Genomic DNA, 18,166 nt, shown 5'->3' with positions numbered 1-18,166 from the left:
TGTGAGCTTGTAGATCGGCTATCGCGGACTCGCGCTGCATGTTAGAAAACAAACTCACAATTATAATAAGAACATGCACTTATCTGCACTGTACAAATCCAACGTTGTTTAGTGTAGTAATGCCTGCAGTAGGCCTATTTAAATTGTTTTGTTACGGGGCTCCTCTGCTCTGAGTCATGATGAGATACACTATACAAACTATAACACTATACAATATACACACTATAACACTATAAAATGTCTTTTTATACGTGCTCCTTGGGCTAAAAATGGCCATAGCCGTCATCATACATTTTATGAGGTCAGCACATTAGGGCATATTTGGGCAAGTGGCTATGGACAAACTAGGGGGTCTATGGCCACACTAGGGGTCAAACTAGGGGGTTTTCATGATTCTGAATCCATTCCAAGCATTAGTTTTGCACGAAAAACACTCCTTCGACTTACTGTGTCAGAAACAGCAAGCAATATACATTTTTAACTCACAAAAGTGAATACTGGCCAATAACAGCGAGCCTTTTCTGGGACTTCTGTTTTTTATTAATAACGAAATAAAAAATGACGCTCCTTACGTTAATTCACATATTGTACACATATTGTTCGGATTTTAATCCCTCCGAAAGGGAATGTTTGCCCTGGTAGTTCTGGCAATGATAACTACTCAGCCTCACACACATTGGAATAAACTTGAGAAACAAATAACTGTCTTTTAACTCTTGTTATTTATTTTACCAAAACTCTTTCACACACAACCACACACACTCTCTCTATACTTGTGTACGGTTATGGCCGACCCGTGAGTTGAGGCGCTAGCAATAGCCTCAAGTAAATAAACAATACGTTGCTGCAGGCAGGCAGGTAATTTACTGTAACACACCAAAGAAAACAAATCACACTATTAATATTATAACATCTACACATTGACTGTAAACCTGAACATCATGCAAGAAATTATGAAGGAATTAATGTCATACTAACAATTAAACCGCTGGTACTTACACATTGGTCTCTACCAGTTGACAAACATCTCCGCACTGAATAAAAGACCAGCTTGCACATGCGCAGTAGCGTCCCTCACCAAAACATTCCCTCAAAATGACATATAAACACGGGTTCCAATAAAATACAGTTAAACATGCTCACCTTTCCCATGCAATAAAATCACCCCTAAACATACATATTTACCCAAATTATCCCCTCATTTTACTCCTGAGATAAGTTTGTAAACTTTATGGTAGAATAATAAAACACGATGTTCTGTTAGCCAGGTGTGCGACCCCTTCTCAGCCACTAGAGGCACTCGTCCACCCATAAATAACCCCACACATATTGAATAAATTGTCTTCTTCGTTTCTATTATTCCAGAAGCCACAGACCAGGGTCTCCAACACCCAGCCTTCTGTCTGTGAAGAGTGACTGGTCTATGGGAATACCTCCTAACTTCAGTAATGAACCTGGACCTCCACACACACAGTATGTCAATCCTCCTGTACAATATACACCCTATGGACCTCATTCACAACAGCGTTTACGCTCATATCGTGCAGCGGAGCGTGAGCGTACGGGCATTTACGAGGATTCCCACATTACGTGGGAATTCATGGCCATGGCCATGAACTTGACGTTGACGTCCGTTGGTCGTAATCTCCGCTCAGTTCCACGTCAGCTCAGAGGGTAGTGTACTCGCGATCAAGGCATGCGTATATTTATTCAGAAGGCTTTAGTCTTCATGCTGAATCAATTAATATAGTTGCCAGACCTCAAATAAAATATGTAGGGTGTGTCCCCAATATTGGTCAGCACATAAAAAAATGATAGCCTATATAAAAGCCGAGAGGCATTGGTCAAGTTAGCCTATAGTCCTATAAAGAAACTGCCCCTGCGGCCGAAGACCGACACCTTTTTATTTATTTATTAGGATATTTCTAACATTCGGCTCACTCTCAGCAGCCTTCTACTCGTAGTGCAACGCGTTGTGAGCTTGTAGATCGGCTATCGCGGACTCGCGCTGCATGTTAGAAAACAAACTCACAATTATAATAAGAACATGCACTTATCTGCACTGTACAAATCCAACGTTGTTTAGTGTAGTAATGCCTGCAGTAGGCCTATTTAAATTGTTTTGTTACGGGGCTCCTCTGCTCTGAGTCATGATGAGATACACTATACAAACTATAACACTATACAATATACACACTATAACACTATAAAATGTCTTTTTATACGTGCTCCTTGGGCTAAAAATGGCCATAGCCGTCATCATAAATGTGATGAGGTCAGCACATTAGGGCATATTTGGGCAAGTGGCTATGGGCAAACTAGGGATATGGCCACACTAGGGGTCAAACTAGGGGGTTTTCATGATTCTGAATCCATTCCAAGCATTAGTTTTGCACGAAAAACAGTCCTTCGACTTACTGTGTCAGAAACAGCTAGCAATATACATTTTGAACTCACAAAAGTGACTACTGGCCAATAACAGCGCGCCTTTTCTGGGACTTCTGTTTTTTATTAATAACGAAATAAAAAATGACGCTCCTTACGTTAATTCACATATTGTACACATATTGAATAAATTGTCTTCTTCGTTTCTATTATTCCAGAAGCCACAGACCAGGGTCTCCAACACCCAGCCTTCTGTCTGTGAAGAGTGACTGGTCTATGGGAATACCTCCTAACTTCAGTAATGAACCTGGACCTCCACACACACAGTATGTCAATCCTCCTGTACAATATATACCCTATGGACCTCATTCACAACAGCGTTTACGCTCATATCGTGCAGCGGAGCGTGAGCGTACGGGCATTTACGAGGATTCCCACATTACGTGGGAATTCATGGCCATGGCCATGAACTTGACGTTGACGTCCGTTGGTCGTAAACTCCGCTCAGTTCCACGTCAGCTCAGAGGGTAGTGTACTCGCGATCAAGGCATGCGTATATTTATTCAGAAGGCTTTAGTCTTCATGCTGAATCAATTAATAGTTGCCAGACCTCAAATAAAATATGTAGGGTGTGTCCCCAATATTGGTCAGCACATAAAAAAATGATAGCCTATATAAAAGCCGAGAGGCATTGGTCAAGTTAGCCTATAGTCCTATACAGAAACTGCCCCCGCGGCCGAAGACCGACACCTTTTTATTTATTTATTAGGATATTTCTAGCATTCGGCTCACTCTCAGCAGCCTTCTACTCGCAGTGCAACGCGTTGTGAGCTTGTAGATCGGCTATCGCGGACTCGCGCTGCATGTTAGAAAACAAACTCACAATTATAATAAGAACATGCACTTATCTGCACTGTACAAATCCAACGTTGTTTAGTGTAGTAATGCCTGCAGTATAGGCCTATTTAAATTGTTTTGTTACGGGGCTCCTCTTCTCTGAGTCAGTTATGACTGTCGGTGTGTGTGTGTGTGTGTGTGTGTGGGGGGGGGGGGGTGGGGGACGGACGGACGGACGGACGGACGGAAGGACGGACAGCAGCATGCTGCCGCTGAACCAAGTCCAATCTGGGTGAAATTCACATCGTAAAATTAATATAACGGCGCGTCATTCGGCCAGTCATAGTTTTAAGCCAGCTCACCTTAATTCATTATAATATGGGCAACTGTAGCTGTGTAGGCTGTAGGCTACTACATTGATCTCATCATGAGATCAATCAAGTTTGGTGCCAACTAAAGCCAAATGTCCCGCGGATCATTTTAATATGACGACATCATGAAATGAACCTGCACTTATACATCTGACAAAGAGGATATAGGCTACCCGCCGTATGGTTGACATTTTAATTATAGCTATAGGCCTACGTGTCCATGATCAGAACAAATCCATTCTCCACATGGCTTTCAGACAGATGACAGTGAGATGATATTAATCTAAAAGACGGAATTCCACTAATTAATCAATGCAGCTCTGATTAAAAAAATAAATATCGGATGTCTTTTTATATATATCTGCACAGCACTGACCGTGTCAGTGATTTCTTTCCAGCAATCATTTTTATTTTAATTTGGAAAATATAATTATTTTGTTGCTTCCACACCGTCAGGAGGACTCGTTTGCACTGTAAGGCCTATAGTTTTTTGACCGCTGTCTGCTGAGTCATGCTTGACGGCTTTTATGGTGTGAAATGGGGCGTGGAACAATGTAAATGTTAGTTAGTTAGTTAGTTAGTTAGTTTCATTTATTTGTCCACGTATGGAAATTTGTCTTCGGTCTCAACAGTAAAAAACAAACAGTTACAACAACAGCAACAACACGTAACACAATTATTTTCTCATGGCAAAACAAAAAGTGCAGGACAACAGTGGCAAATACATTGAAAAAACAAACAAATCTAGCGAGACATGGTATCATTTAGTGCCTCAATGGCATTTGGTATGAAGGAATTTTTTTAAATGTTACGGTTAGCTCTTGGCACTTTGTACCGTCTACCAGAGGGAAGTAGCTCGAACTCCCTGCAGAGTGGATGAGAGGGGTCGTTTGCTATCTTGATAGCTTTTCTACGAAGTACCTCCTTGTAGATACAGCCTATTTGTTGCTGTCTCTTCCCAATGATTTTTGATGCTAGGTTTACTATTCGCTGCAGCTTGCCTCTTCCTTTAACATTTAGATTTCCATACCACATAGCCATGTTAAAAGTCAAAATTCCCTCTATCAGGTTTTTATAGACCGTCTCCATAATATGCTTACTCACTCCAAATGAGTTGAGCTTGCGTAGTAGATGGAGGCGTTGGTTACAAGTTTTAAAAATCTGGTCAGTATTTTCACTGAAATTGAGTTTGCTGTCAATATATGTGCCTAAGTATTTAATAGTGTCTACTATCTCCACTATTTGTCCACCAATTGTAATGGACTGCACAGGTTCCTTTTCATGAATGACAAGTTCTTTTGTTTTTGTCACATTGATCCCTAAGGAGCTTTTCTCGCACCAGTTCTGAAGAGATGACACATGTACTCTGTATGCTTCCTCCCCCGCTGTGTCCCCCTTCTTCAGTAAGGCAACCAGGGCCATATCATCCGCATATTTGAACAAATGAAACATATCCTGGTCTAACTGGAATTAATTTGTATATAAGGAGAAAAGTAAGGGGGATAAGATAGTCCCCTGTGGAGCACCGGTGTTAAGCACAGTGATGTCGGACAGAGTATCATTAACACGGACCTGTTGAGGACGGTCAGAGAGGAAGTCTCTGACAAGATGGATAATACCTCCATTTACCCCTATGTCAATGAGTCTCTGCAGAAGGGTGTGTATCTGCATGCTGTTGAAAGCAGAGGTAAAATCAATAAAAAGGACCCTGGCAAAGTGGGAGGGGACTTGGAGATGCTTTGACAGGGTGTTAAACAGGCTGATAGTTGCATCATCAGTTCCTCTCTGACTTTTATAAGCAAATTGGAGATGATCTAAGCTGTTAGAAACCATCGCTGTGATTTGTCTGCTTATAACTCTTTCAAAACATTTTCCCAAAATGGAAGTAAGAGCAATGGGCCTGAAGTCTTTTAGTTCAGTGGCTCCAGGCTTCTTGGGGAGAGGCACAATACAAGATATTTTCCATAAATTGGGCATTGTTAGAGAGTCAAGCAAATACTGGAATAGCATCAACACAATACCTTTAAGTTCATGAACATTTTCTTTCAACACTCTACCTCTAAGGCCATCAGGCCCAGGGGCCGAGTTGGGCTTAATACAGGAAAGGCTAGCTACAATTTCATTTTCACTGAGTGTGATAGGGACATACTCCGGAATGGACCTACACACACTATCACGCTCAGCACTGAAGTCATTCTTATCAAAACGGCTGAAAAAGATATTTAGATCGTTAGCAAAAGATGGAGAGGGGTGCGACAGGGGGGTACGCTTTTGCTTAGTTTCCCTGCCCATCATCACATTTAAACCTTCCCATGCTTTCTTGGCATTCCCTGCAAAGTATTGGTAATCAACTTTATCTTTGTAATCTATTTTTGCTTGTTTCAGTTTAGATCTTAATTCACATCTTTTTTCTCGAACTAACTCAACATTACCATTTTTAAAAGCATGTTTCTTCTCACGAATGCAACCCTTCAGATCACTAGACATCCATAAGTTGTTATTAGGGAATATTTTGACAGATTTAGTTTGCATGATTTTACTTTCATTAAACAACAGATAGGATGTAAACGTGTCAGTTCGTGAGGGGTGTCACATGAGTTAAGAAATAGCCAGTCAGTCGTTTCCAACTCGCATCTCATTTCCTCCTTACAGTCCTCTGTCCAGGTCACTATTTCCTTGGTCACTGTTTTTTCCCGTCTCAGTTTAGCCCTGTAGCGTGGGAGTAGGTGTATGACATTATGGTCAGACTTCCCCAAGGCAGGCCTGCAGGTGGATTTGTAGGCGTCTGGTATGTTGCCATAACACTTGTCCAGGGTGCGTGCCAGGCGGGTCGGACAGTCCACGTACTGGTGTAGAGTGGGCAGGTGATCGGACAGTTCACAAGAGTTAAAGTCCCCTAGCAGCAGAACGGGTTGGTTAACTGCGCGGGACAGAGCGTTGTTGTAGCACTCGGCTATACTGGCCGCAGCCCCCACAAAATCCGGCCCAGGTACATAGGCCAGTATGATTGTAATCTGGCCAAACTCTCTCGGGAGGTAGAATGGACGAAATGAGACCACCAGGATTTCATAGTCATGTGTGCATACGCGTTCCCGGACCGTATACTGGGTAGCCCAGCGTGTGTCAATATAGACACACAAGCCACCACCAATAGATTTCCGTGACGTATTAGTGTCTCTGTCAGCCCGTATTATTGTGTAACCCGGCAGATTTGGGTCTGACATCTCCTCCTTCAACCAACTCTCTGTAAAACAGATGAGGTTGCTCTGTCTGAATTCGTTGTCGTATTTAACTTTAGCGACCAGTTCATTCATTTTGTTGCTCAAAGAGCGGACATTAGAAAAAGTTATTACCGGCAAAGGATGTCTGCTGCCGCGCCTCCTTAATCTGGCTCTCACTCCACCCCTTGATCCTCGTTTCTTATCTTTATTCCATTTTCGCGTACCGGTATTTTTAAGTTGTGGATACTTGTCCAGTGAATCCAAAACAGCGTCTCCTGGTTTGCCTGGGTGCCTGAGCGATAACAGCTGATCGCGAGTATAGGCGAGGACGCCGACTTTTCCGTGTAAACTCCATACTTCAGTGATTAAACAACTGAGAAGGCACACAGCCAGGCACAGTATCATGCCGACGTTAAGCTTCATTTTGCCACAAAGATAATTGGGGTGCGATTGCTTAGGACGACATAAAATACATAAAAAACAGCAGACGAGACAGACAGATGAGACACTGGGTCAGCAGCAGAACCGCGCCCCTTTACATCCGCACTATACACACTATAACACTATACAATATACACACTATAACAGTATACAATATACACACTATAACACTATACAATATACACACTATAACACTATACAATATACACACTATAACACTATACAATATACACACTATAACAGTATACAATATACACACTATAAGACTATACAATATACACACTATAACACTATACAATATACACACTATAACAGTATACAATATACACACTATAAGACTATACAATATACACACTATAACACTATACAATATACACACTATAACACTATACAATATACACACTACTTATGTTTGTAAACAAATAATTGGTATATGACCAGTGTTGTACCCGCGTTCAAAGAACGATCGTTCATAAACTCGTTCATATTTCGGGTGAACGTGAACTGAACGTACTGTATTTCTGCTTGATGAACGTCATTGTGAACGCGTCAGTGTGAATACGTTCACACACGCATTTCTGGCGTGTGTGAACGTCACTTTCTCACGTTCAACTTCGTTCAAGAGTGACTGTTTCCATAGAGCCTTCCAGGCAAAATCCCCGCGATAAAAAACACCCTAAACATGCCTTAATATCTTGCGGAAAACCAACCAATAAGTCCTTATCCGACACAAATTAACTAATCTTTCTCAGCCGTCGCTGGAGCGCGCATCGCCCACTCATGTTTAATTAAACATAATGTGCCACGAAAAATAGCTTCCTATAGCTTAGTTGGTTAATTTTGCGTCGAGGAGGTACGTGTCCTGGTGTCCATAATATCGCCACAAACAGACAACAAAAGACATCTCTCTCCCACAGTGAGTGAAGCGCAGTGATGCCTGATTTATTCTTCGTCGTACTTGTGTTCTGTGTTCCGAAAGTAGCTGATCTACAAGCTCACAACGTGTTGTGAGCTTGTAGATCAGCTATTTTCAGCATGCAGAGATATGCAGGCTCTGAGAACATTCAGAAACTTTTGCCTTCACAATAAAAGCATGCAGCTTTCACAAGTGTGCCCATAAAGACATGGAAAATAATTAAGAATTCGGTGGCATTTCACATTGCAAAAGAGCATTTTTTGTAAAATGTTAAAAAAAAAAAAAAAGATAAGGAATTAATTTGGATAATGGTAATGGAGATATTGTAAAAGTTGGCACTTTATTAATCCCAAAGTTGTTTTTTAAGATTTGGACTTCATTTGGAATAAAGTCTGTGGTTTTATATGGCTATGGGCTGTGGCAATAATAAAAGAAAAAAAGAAAAGAACGAAAAATAACTATAATAGTTCCTTTTTTGGAACGATGAACTTTAGTTCCAAATTTTGAATGATGAACTATGAACGGAACTAGTTCATTTTTAAATTTTTGAACTGTGAACTGAACTAGTATAAAACTAGAAAAAGTGCCCTTCCGGGCACAGGTCTCCACCAGGAGGATAGGAGTGTGTGTGATGTTTGGCAAGGATGTTTAGGAGGATGTTTTTTTTTTTTTTTTATGATTTGAGGCATTTTGTTCCAAAAATGTGTTTTGCAAAAATCAACCTGTTGGTGGCGCTATAACAGGCCAATGTGAAAAGGGTGGGATATATTCCTCAGCCTAGTAAGAAAAAGTGTGAAAGATTTCACGTAAATTGCATGCTGCGTTCATGATTTGAGGCTATTGTTCAAAACGGGGCAATCTTGCAAACTGTGAAAGCCAATTATAGCCAATTAGGATGGAATATGAAATATCGGACAGATCCAACTTGAGCACATGACCATAGAGATACTGTGTAACGATTTGTGAGATTTTTGGACAGAATCTGGAGGAGTAATATCAAAAAATGTGTTTTACAAAAGTCGGCCTCCTGGTGGCGCTATAAAAGGCAGATGCGGAAAATGCAGGTCAAAGGTTTGTCCTTGGCCTCTAGGGAGTGTGCATGCAACGTTTCACGCAGATCGGTGCAGTTGTAGGTCAAAAATGTGAAAAGCTGCCTCATGGTGGCGCTATAACTGGCCGTTCTGGAAAATGTGGGGCAGAGGTTCATCGTTGGCATCCAGGGAGTGTGTGTGCAAAGTTTGGCATCGGCCGGGTTAACGGTGCCGGAGATTAGCTGTACACAGACGGACGGAAGGACACACACACGGACGGACGGACACACACACGGACGGAGTGCAAAACATACTCTCTCCCCATGCCTTCGGCCTGGTGGAGACAAAAAATAACTTTCCCAACACTGACTATGACACAACTCACTAACTCCATTTGTCAGTGGAGTGTATATCCTGCCTTCATTTTTTTGAAGGCAGTACACCATTGTCCATGTGAGATTTATCAAGTGATCCTATACAGCTGATCCTAGCGTTCATTTGCTCGGATCTTTGATAAATGTCGCAGCTGAAACAGACCGTCATTTAAATAACACACCCTTAAATATTCTCGAAAGGCCTCGATGAACTATATATTCCAAATTTGCGCCACATTTTCACGATTTTTCTAAAATAGCAGACCTATGAGCTCGTAGTGCGGCACCGCTATTTTTCAATAGCTAAAGTATAACATAATGCTTTAAACACCAAAAGGGATTCCCGCCCAGAATGGGTTAAACCAATCAGATACGATAGAACCACATTTATCTGAACTGGTGTTAAACCAATCAGATAGAACCACATTTATCTGAACTGGTGTTAAACCAATCAGATAGAACCACATTTATCTGAACTGGTGTTAAACCAATCAGATAGAACCACATTTATCTGAACTGGTGTTAAACCAATCAGATAGAACCACATTTATCTGAACTGGTGTTAAACCAATCAGATAGAACCACATTTATCTGAACCATAAAGGTCTTTTCAGACAGGAAGTCAGACTCCAGACAATGTGGAGTTCAGAGGTGAAGCTGCACGATACAGACTGACTGCTTGTGTGCATGATGTCCTGTCTATGTAATAAACTGTTTTCTTTATCCTTTAATTACCCAGGATAGTATCTGAGCACAAGTGCTCATTTTCAGCAACGCCCTGCACATAGAGACACACACATTAAAACCTGGGAGCTGACCAGTACAACCACAGTCTTAGGTCACATTCTCACCTAATACTTCGGAGAAATTGGGATTCTTGCATATTTAATTTGCTGCGGTTTTCCTTCACACTGTCATCCGCAGCAATTGGAAACGCAGCAGGGGGGACCTTTATCAATGTGTTCCATTCATAAACTAGCCTACACAGTGAAATCCATGGTGATAAAATTATCACCCCCCCCCCCCCCCTCTCTCTCTCTCTCTACGCACGCAGCCACGCACTGTTCTTTTGGGCATGGAGGCACAGCGCTGAGCGCACTGATATAACAGACAGCAGCGCAAAATGTTTACAAGTTTATCGAGATGAAAGTCCCTACTACCCAGTCCCCACACACACAGTGACAGCACTCCATGTTTACGGCACGCACAGACAGACAGACAGACAGAATATTCTGTAGGCTACACTGCAGTGTTTTTATGTGTTTCCTTAAGCAATTGATTAATGTACTCATCCTCATTTCGATCAGGGCTTCAGTCTCCTCATTCGACCACGTCTATCCACGGTAACGGGACACCTTTGCGTAAAATATGCCTTCTCCGTCTCCAACTGTGTTCAGCTCCTCACCCGCCACATTGTTTGCTTAATTTCCTTTATTTACTGTGGATTGCATTCACACCTGCACCGAATGTAATCAAGTGCGATTGGAAGCGAAGCGAAACCCCTGTTTTTGCTCGGAGTAGAATGCGGTTCTTTGATACGCATTAGGATTCGAATGAGCCTTCACACCTGCCAAACAAAGTGCACTTTCTGACAATGGGCAGCAGGATTCGTTTTAATCGCAGCAAAGCTTTCTGGTGTGAATGTCACCTTACCTTATACTGTTGTACTGACCAGTACAACCACAGTCTTATACTGTTGTACTGACCAGTACAACCACAGTCTTATACTGTTGTACTGACCAGTACAACCACAGTCTTATACTGTTAACCACTAAGCAGCTCCACTGGAGCAGTTGGGGGTTCAGTGCCTTGCTCAAGGGCACTTCAGCGGTGATGGGTGAGTGATGACAATCACTTCACGACTAGGCATGTAACGATATATTATATATTGATATATTATATCCCAACGATATGTATCGATTTATTAAAAATGAATATCGATTTTTTTTTTTAGGGGGGCTAGTGTGTGATATGAAATGTGAGCTGTAATCATATTCCATCATATTTTGGAGAGAAATGAGACAGACTCCATGCAGTCACTTTCAGTAGTAGAGGCCTGCATAGGGGAGCTGTATGTGTCTGTGACACAGGTGATGGTCGTTATTGATGCTCAATAATACATCAAGGAAGGCAATTATGTTTCTGCACTGTCAAATAGGTCTACATCTATCCTAAGATGCCATCAAAGAAAAGAAGAAATGTTAACTCGAGCTAGGTTTAAACATGAAAGCATGTTTACAGTTGTTGCACAGAAATTAAGTAATTTTACATGAAAAGTAATGCTACTTTTGCAATGTAGTTAAATAAAAATTGTGAAAAAAGCTTGGGGGGAAGATAAATCATTAAAAGAAAATGGTATCGTGAACCTCATATCGTGATACGTATCGTATCGTGAGTTGAGTGTAGCGTTACATGCCTATTCACAACCCATATTTTTCCTGCCCGTCCAGGGAATCGAACCGGCAACCTTTCGGCAACAAGGGCACTCCTCTAACCATTATTGATTGAAAATCTTATCAGTTTGTAGAATGGACATTTCAAAGAAAGTACAGGTCAATACAAAATCTGATATGTACAATATACACAACACAACAACAACAACATATTATTATTGTATACCAAGTACCAACACAATGCAATGTGAACATATACTTATATCAGACATGAATACATAAATATGAGCACACACACACACACACACACACACACACACACACACACACACACACACATCTTAACATCTTTATTTGCATTCACATTTAACAAGAAATTCTTGAACACAAACAATAGTGGATGCACAAACTTGGAAAACTCTACAACAAGTGCTTCAGGATACAGATCACGGGTACAGAAAGCATCGCCTAGAACTAGAGAGCAGAAAGCAGCAAATTGCCATCTTCCTCTGCTGTGGTCACATGGTTTACAGTAAACTGCTGATATCTTATCCTTCATTCTTATCACATTGTTTTACAAGGAGCTATATGGTCTCTCACACACACACACACACACACACACACACACACACACACACACACACACACACACACACAGTGTATGTACATATTAGAATAACTATTATATGTATTCGTGTCCACAGAGAGGGGTGCGTTGTGACTGAGGCTGATCAGACACCTGGACTGAAGACACCCAGTCAAACCACACCTGGACTGAAGACACCCAGTCAAACCACACCTGGACTGAAGACACCCAGTCAAACCACACCTGGACTGAAGACACCCAGTCAAACCACACCTGGACAAAGTAAGAATGTGCACTCATTGAAAATTCATAGTCAGACTAAATGTTCAAATTATCGGTGTGTATCAATTATATCTAAGTGCAAATAATGAAGCTAAACAATTATCAATCCTGGACAAAAACAGCTGATCTTACCTTACCTTTGGCAATGTTGCTTATCAAAAAGCATATTTTCTGGGGGTAATTAATTAGTAATGTGTGCTGTAAACATGTAAAGCTATAAATTAACCTCAATGTTTAAAACATTTTCTTCTCATTTCAGATGTCAGTCTGCAGGATGATTTGAACGATTATAAGGTCAGTTTGGACAGTCTTGATGAAGTGAAAGACGACATGACGGAAGAGTCTGGAACCTCCGTCACCAGCACCTACTCAGAGCTCTACATCTCAGCGGGAGAGAGTGAAGGGGTTAATTGCCAACATGAGGTGATACAGCTTGAGACAGCTTCCAACATGAAGACCTTCCATGACGAACCAATCAACTGCTGTACAATCTTTAAGATCCTCCTCCCTGGCAGAGAGACACCCAGCACAAGTGTTCTGACCGAAGGCATCGCTGGCATTGGAAAAACATTCTCTGTGCGCAAGTTTGCTCTGGACTGGGCAAGAGGTTTGGAGAATCAAGATATAGATCTCCTGGTTCTCTTTTCATTCCGGGAGCTGAACTTGGTCAGAGATAAGCAGTACAGCCTTCTCAAACTGATCCATGATTTCCACCCAACATTAAAGAAGGTCACAGCAGAGCAGCTCGCTGCCTGGAAAGTTTGCTTCATCTTTGATGGCCTCGATGAAAGCAGGTTTCCATTGCACTTCGACAAAAATGAAATCATCTCTGATGTCACAGTGACATCATCGGTGGATTATCTGTTGACAAACCTCATCAAGAGGAATCTGCTCCCCTCAGCCCTCCTCTGGATAACCACCAGACCAGCAGCAGCCAATCAGATCCCTCCTGCATGTGTTGACATGGTGACAGAAGTGCGAGGGTTCACAGACCCCCAGAAGGAGAAGTACTTCAGGAAGAGATTCAGTGAAGAGAAGCTGGCCGACAGAGTCCTCTCACACTTGAAGACATCGAGGACCCTCCACATCATGTGTTACATCCCACTCTTCTGTTGGATCATTGCTACTGTTCTGCTGGACATGTTGAGGACACACACCACGATAGGACAGCTGCCCAAGACCCTGACTGAGATGTGCTGCCAATTCCTGTTGGTTCTGACAAACAGGAAGAAGCAGAAGTATGATGAGACTCATGATGTGAACAAGAAAGAAAAAGAAAAGGGGACACAACAGCAGCTCACAAAGACTTGCAGGGAAGTTCTTCTGAATCTGGGCAAGCTGGCATTTCAACACCTGAAGAAAAGTAGCCTCATGTTCTACCAAGAAGACCTGGAAGAGTGTGGTCTTGATGTGAAAGACGCATCGCTGTACTCAGGCGTGTGCACGATCTTCAAAAGAGAGAGTGTGCTGTTCCAGAAAACCGTCTACAGCTTTGTTCATCTGAGCATCCAGGAGTTTCTGGCTGCAGTCTACCTGTTCCACTGTTTCACAAAGAAGAACATGAAGGTACTGAAGGCATTCCTGGAAGATGATAAATACAGCGGTAAGAGCTCCCTCTCCGACTTCCTGAAAGCTGCTATGGAAAAATCCCTGAAGAGTAAAAATGGCCACCTGGACCTACTTGTTCGGTTCCTTCATGGCCTCTCACTGGAGTCCAACCAAAGTCTGTTAGGAGGCCTGCTGGGTCAGACAAAGAAAAGTCTGTTAGGAGGTCTGCTTGGTCAGACAAAGAACAGTCCAGAGGAGATCCAGAAAGCCATCCAGAACGCCATCCAGAACCTGAAGGAGATGTTAACTCGTGATGATGTCTCTCCTGACAGATGTATCAACATCTTCCACTGTCTGATGGAGATGAACGACCACTCACTACATCAGGAGATCCAACAGTTCCTGAAGTCAGAGAACAGAACAGAGAAACTGTCTGAGACCCAGTGTTCAGCTCTGGCCGTCATGCTGCAGATGTCAGAGGAGGTTCTGGAAGAGTTGGACCTGGACAAATACAACACATCAGAGGAGGGGCGAAGGAGGCTGATCCCAGCTGTGAGGAACTGCAGAAAGGCTCGGTTAGTAGTCAAGTGAATAGAAACATCCTGAGTCAATCTGCCATTACAGTTAACACTATGATTATAAATGAAGGTTGGCATAAAAGTTGTCTGCATTTCAAATAGTGATTAGTGGTATTGTGTGTTATTGTGGGTATTGTGTGTATTGTCTGCATTGTTCTGCGTTGTTCCACGCCCCTTTTAACACCATAAAAGACAGCTAAAATACCCAACGTTAAACCCGCTTCACTGTGGTGAAAGCACTCAGTAGAACAAGTTGAAAGGTGTCACTCGTCAATAACAAATGATCTATAAGCATACAATACTTTGCATCGCAACACATTGACAGCTTGTAGGTCTGGTTTATTATCAAAGCGAGTCCCTCGATGCGATGTAATATAAACAACAGCCAAAGCTTTTGAAAGTGGTACAAACTTGACCTAGAGGGAAAGGCCATGGAGTCACTTCATCTATAGGGTCCATCCTCCAGGGACCATGTGTGTGATATGATCTGTAGGGTCCATCCTCCAGGGACCATGTGTGTTATATGATCTGTAGGGTCCATCCTCCAGGGACCATGTGTGTGATATGATCTGTAGGGTCCATCCTCCAGGGACCATGTGTGTGATATGATCTGTAGGGTCCATCCTCCAGGGACCATGTGTGTGATATGATCTGTAGGGTCCATCCTCCAGGGACCATGTGTGTGATATGATCTGTAGGGTCCATCCTCCAGGGACCATGTGTGTGATATGATCTGTAGGGTCCATCCTCCAGGGACCATGTGTGTGATATGATCTGTAGGGTCCATCCTCCAGGGACCATGTGTGTGATATGATCTGTAGGGTTCCAGGGACCATGTGTGTGATATGATCTGTAGGGTCCATCCTCCAGGGACCATGTGTGTGATAAGGCAGAGGAAAGCCTATGGGGTCATCAAAGTCTTAAGTGTCATCATCTGGCTAGCATGAAGGTGCACAACATTCTGGCAAGAATTTAAAGATAATGTTGTTTGGGTCCTAAGTGTTGTAGCTGGCGAATTAAATCAATTGTCAGCGTCAGAAGGATAACTAAAAACATAAAAAAATTAAATAATAAACAAACAGAAAAAAAGAAAATTAAAGAAGAAAAGTAAAAAGAAAAGATTATGTTTTTGCACCGTTCAAAATAAAGATAACAGTTACCACCCAGTAGCGTAGTGGGACAAAGGAACATTATTAATAATATTAGACACTTCTTATATCTGCTGTGCATATGTTTGATGCAACGTTTGGAGTTGCTCATTTCCTTTTCTTGGGTTAACAAAAAAGAAAAGAAAATTGGATAATTCTTTCATCTTATAACTGTCCAGCTGGTCAGAGCATCACTAGCATGTCCTGGTTCTGTCTCTTGTTCCATATTGTAGGTTATGAAATGTTATAATATTGTAGGTTATGAAATGTTATAACCAGTGTTGTTTTTGTCGACTAAAACTATGACAAAAAATGTTCGTCGACTACCTTTTTCCACTGAGGAAAACTAAATGAAAACTAAGCTATGATGACTAAAACTAAGACTAAATATACTGACAATTTTGTCAACAAATACAAACTAGACTAAAATGTTAGGAGGGGACTAGTGGACAAGATATCCAGTATAAGTAATTTTACACTTGATTGCATGCTGAAAATAGCCGATCTACAAGCTCACAACGCGTCGCAGCGCAACGCGCTGTGAGCTTGTAGATCGGCTATTTTCAGCAAAAATCTGTCATGACGGCATCAAGGCCCGCCACAATACATTTTAGTCGACTAATTCAACTGTAGATTTAGTCGACTAAAATCTTATGACATTTAGCCGACTAAAACTAGACAAAACACTAAAACATTCCAGGTGACTAAAATTAAATGAAAGCTATTCAAGAGACTATGACTAAAACTAAAATCAAAATGTGCTGCCAAAAACAACACATAACATTATTTAGGTTATGAAATGTAATAATATTGTAGGTTATGAAATGTTATTATTGTAGGTTATGAAATGTTATAATATTGTAGGTTATGAAATGTTATAATATTGTAGGTTATGAAATGGTATAATATTGTAGGTTATGCAATATTATAATATTGGGGTAAATTCAAACTAACAGTAAAGCCTACAGCTGTGGCCCAGCTTGAAGAGACAGGGAACAGAAATAGAGACTGAATGCTGGTCTCCAGCAGCTTGTTTGTAAAGCTTTTACACAGTTTAGGCAGTAAATATGCAATGTTGTTGTTCAGTCTTCATTTCACTCCTTCAACTGCTGGTTGAAATCTTTGATATCAAAATGTCTATCTTCCTCTGTACAGTCATTCTGTGCTGTCAAGTGGTGTCTATACGTATGTCTGGATAACTAGATAGGAGATGTTTTAGTTAAATTCCATGACAGTGAATGAGGTATCATTTGTTTTGATCTCTTATTTAATCTGCATTTACAGACTTGTTGGCTGTCAGCTCAGTAAGACAGACGTTGAAGTTGTGTCTTCAGCTCTCAGCTCTAATCCTTCCCATTTGAGAGAATTGGACCTCAGTGAAAACGACATGCAGGACTCAGGACTCTGTGCTTCACTGAAGAGCCCACACTGTAGACTGGAAGTTCTAAAGTAAGATACATTTACCACATTCATTTTAATCACTTCTGTTTATTTTGCACTGTATTATGTGAATATAATATGATTGCTGTGGTGAGAATATTAATAAGCTTGATATCATGGTAACCCAAGCTTATGGGCCTGAGTAGATGTTAAAATGACCCAAATATGTTTGAAAGTGTAATAACCCTTTAAGGCAAATGTATAGGCTTCTGAGCTACTTGGTCATACAACTGGATTACACACCATAAACAGCTGATGTACAAGCTCACAACGCGTCGAGGACGCAACGCTTGTGAGCTTGTAGATCGTCTATGTGCGACCCGTTGTAGATACGCCACAGTTATCAAGCTTTACCGAGGTACGCAACAGATCAACACATAATCAATATCCTGCATCTACCTACTGTACCAATCAAATATCATTATATTAGTCTAGGCCTGTGGTTCCCAAACTGAGGGCCTGGACCCCCAAGGGGGTCCCCAGATGATTAGCTTAATGTGCAACTAGTGTGGTTTCTCACTCAACAGTAAATACACCAACATACAGTTTAAGTGTATACAGACTAGTATCTGCACATTTCTAAAGGTACAATTGAATGACTTTTAAAACATTTTT

At 41.5% G+C, this 18,166-nt stretch overlaps 1 protein-coding gene across 1 annotated transcript; it reads left to right on the top strand.

Moving 5' to 3' along the window:
- Positions 1–785: 785 nt before the first annotated feature.
- On the top strand, positions 786–17,564 carry LOC306938121 (protein NLRC3-like; the record flags this gene model as incomplete). The annotated part of the gene is made up of 5 exons (XM_079522135.1): positions 786–796; positions 2,604–2,711; positions 12,674–12,837; positions 13,097–14,960; positions 17,396–17,564. 5 exons carry the CDS (start codon positions 786–788, stop codon positions 17,562–17,564), a joined length of 2,316 nt encoding a protein of 771 aa, XP_079378261.1.
- Between the last annotated feature and the right edge of the window lie 602 nt (positions 17,565–18,166).

The sequence above is a fragment of the Electrona antarctica genome (assembly GCF_951216825.1).
Source record: "Electrona antarctica genome assembly, chromosome: 15".
Lineage (NCBI taxonomy): Eukaryota > Metazoa > Chordata > Actinopteri > Myctophiformes > Myctophidae > Electrona > Electrona antarctica.
Note: the sequence above shows the minus strand (reverse complement) of the source record. Positions and strands in the feature narration are given on the sequence as shown.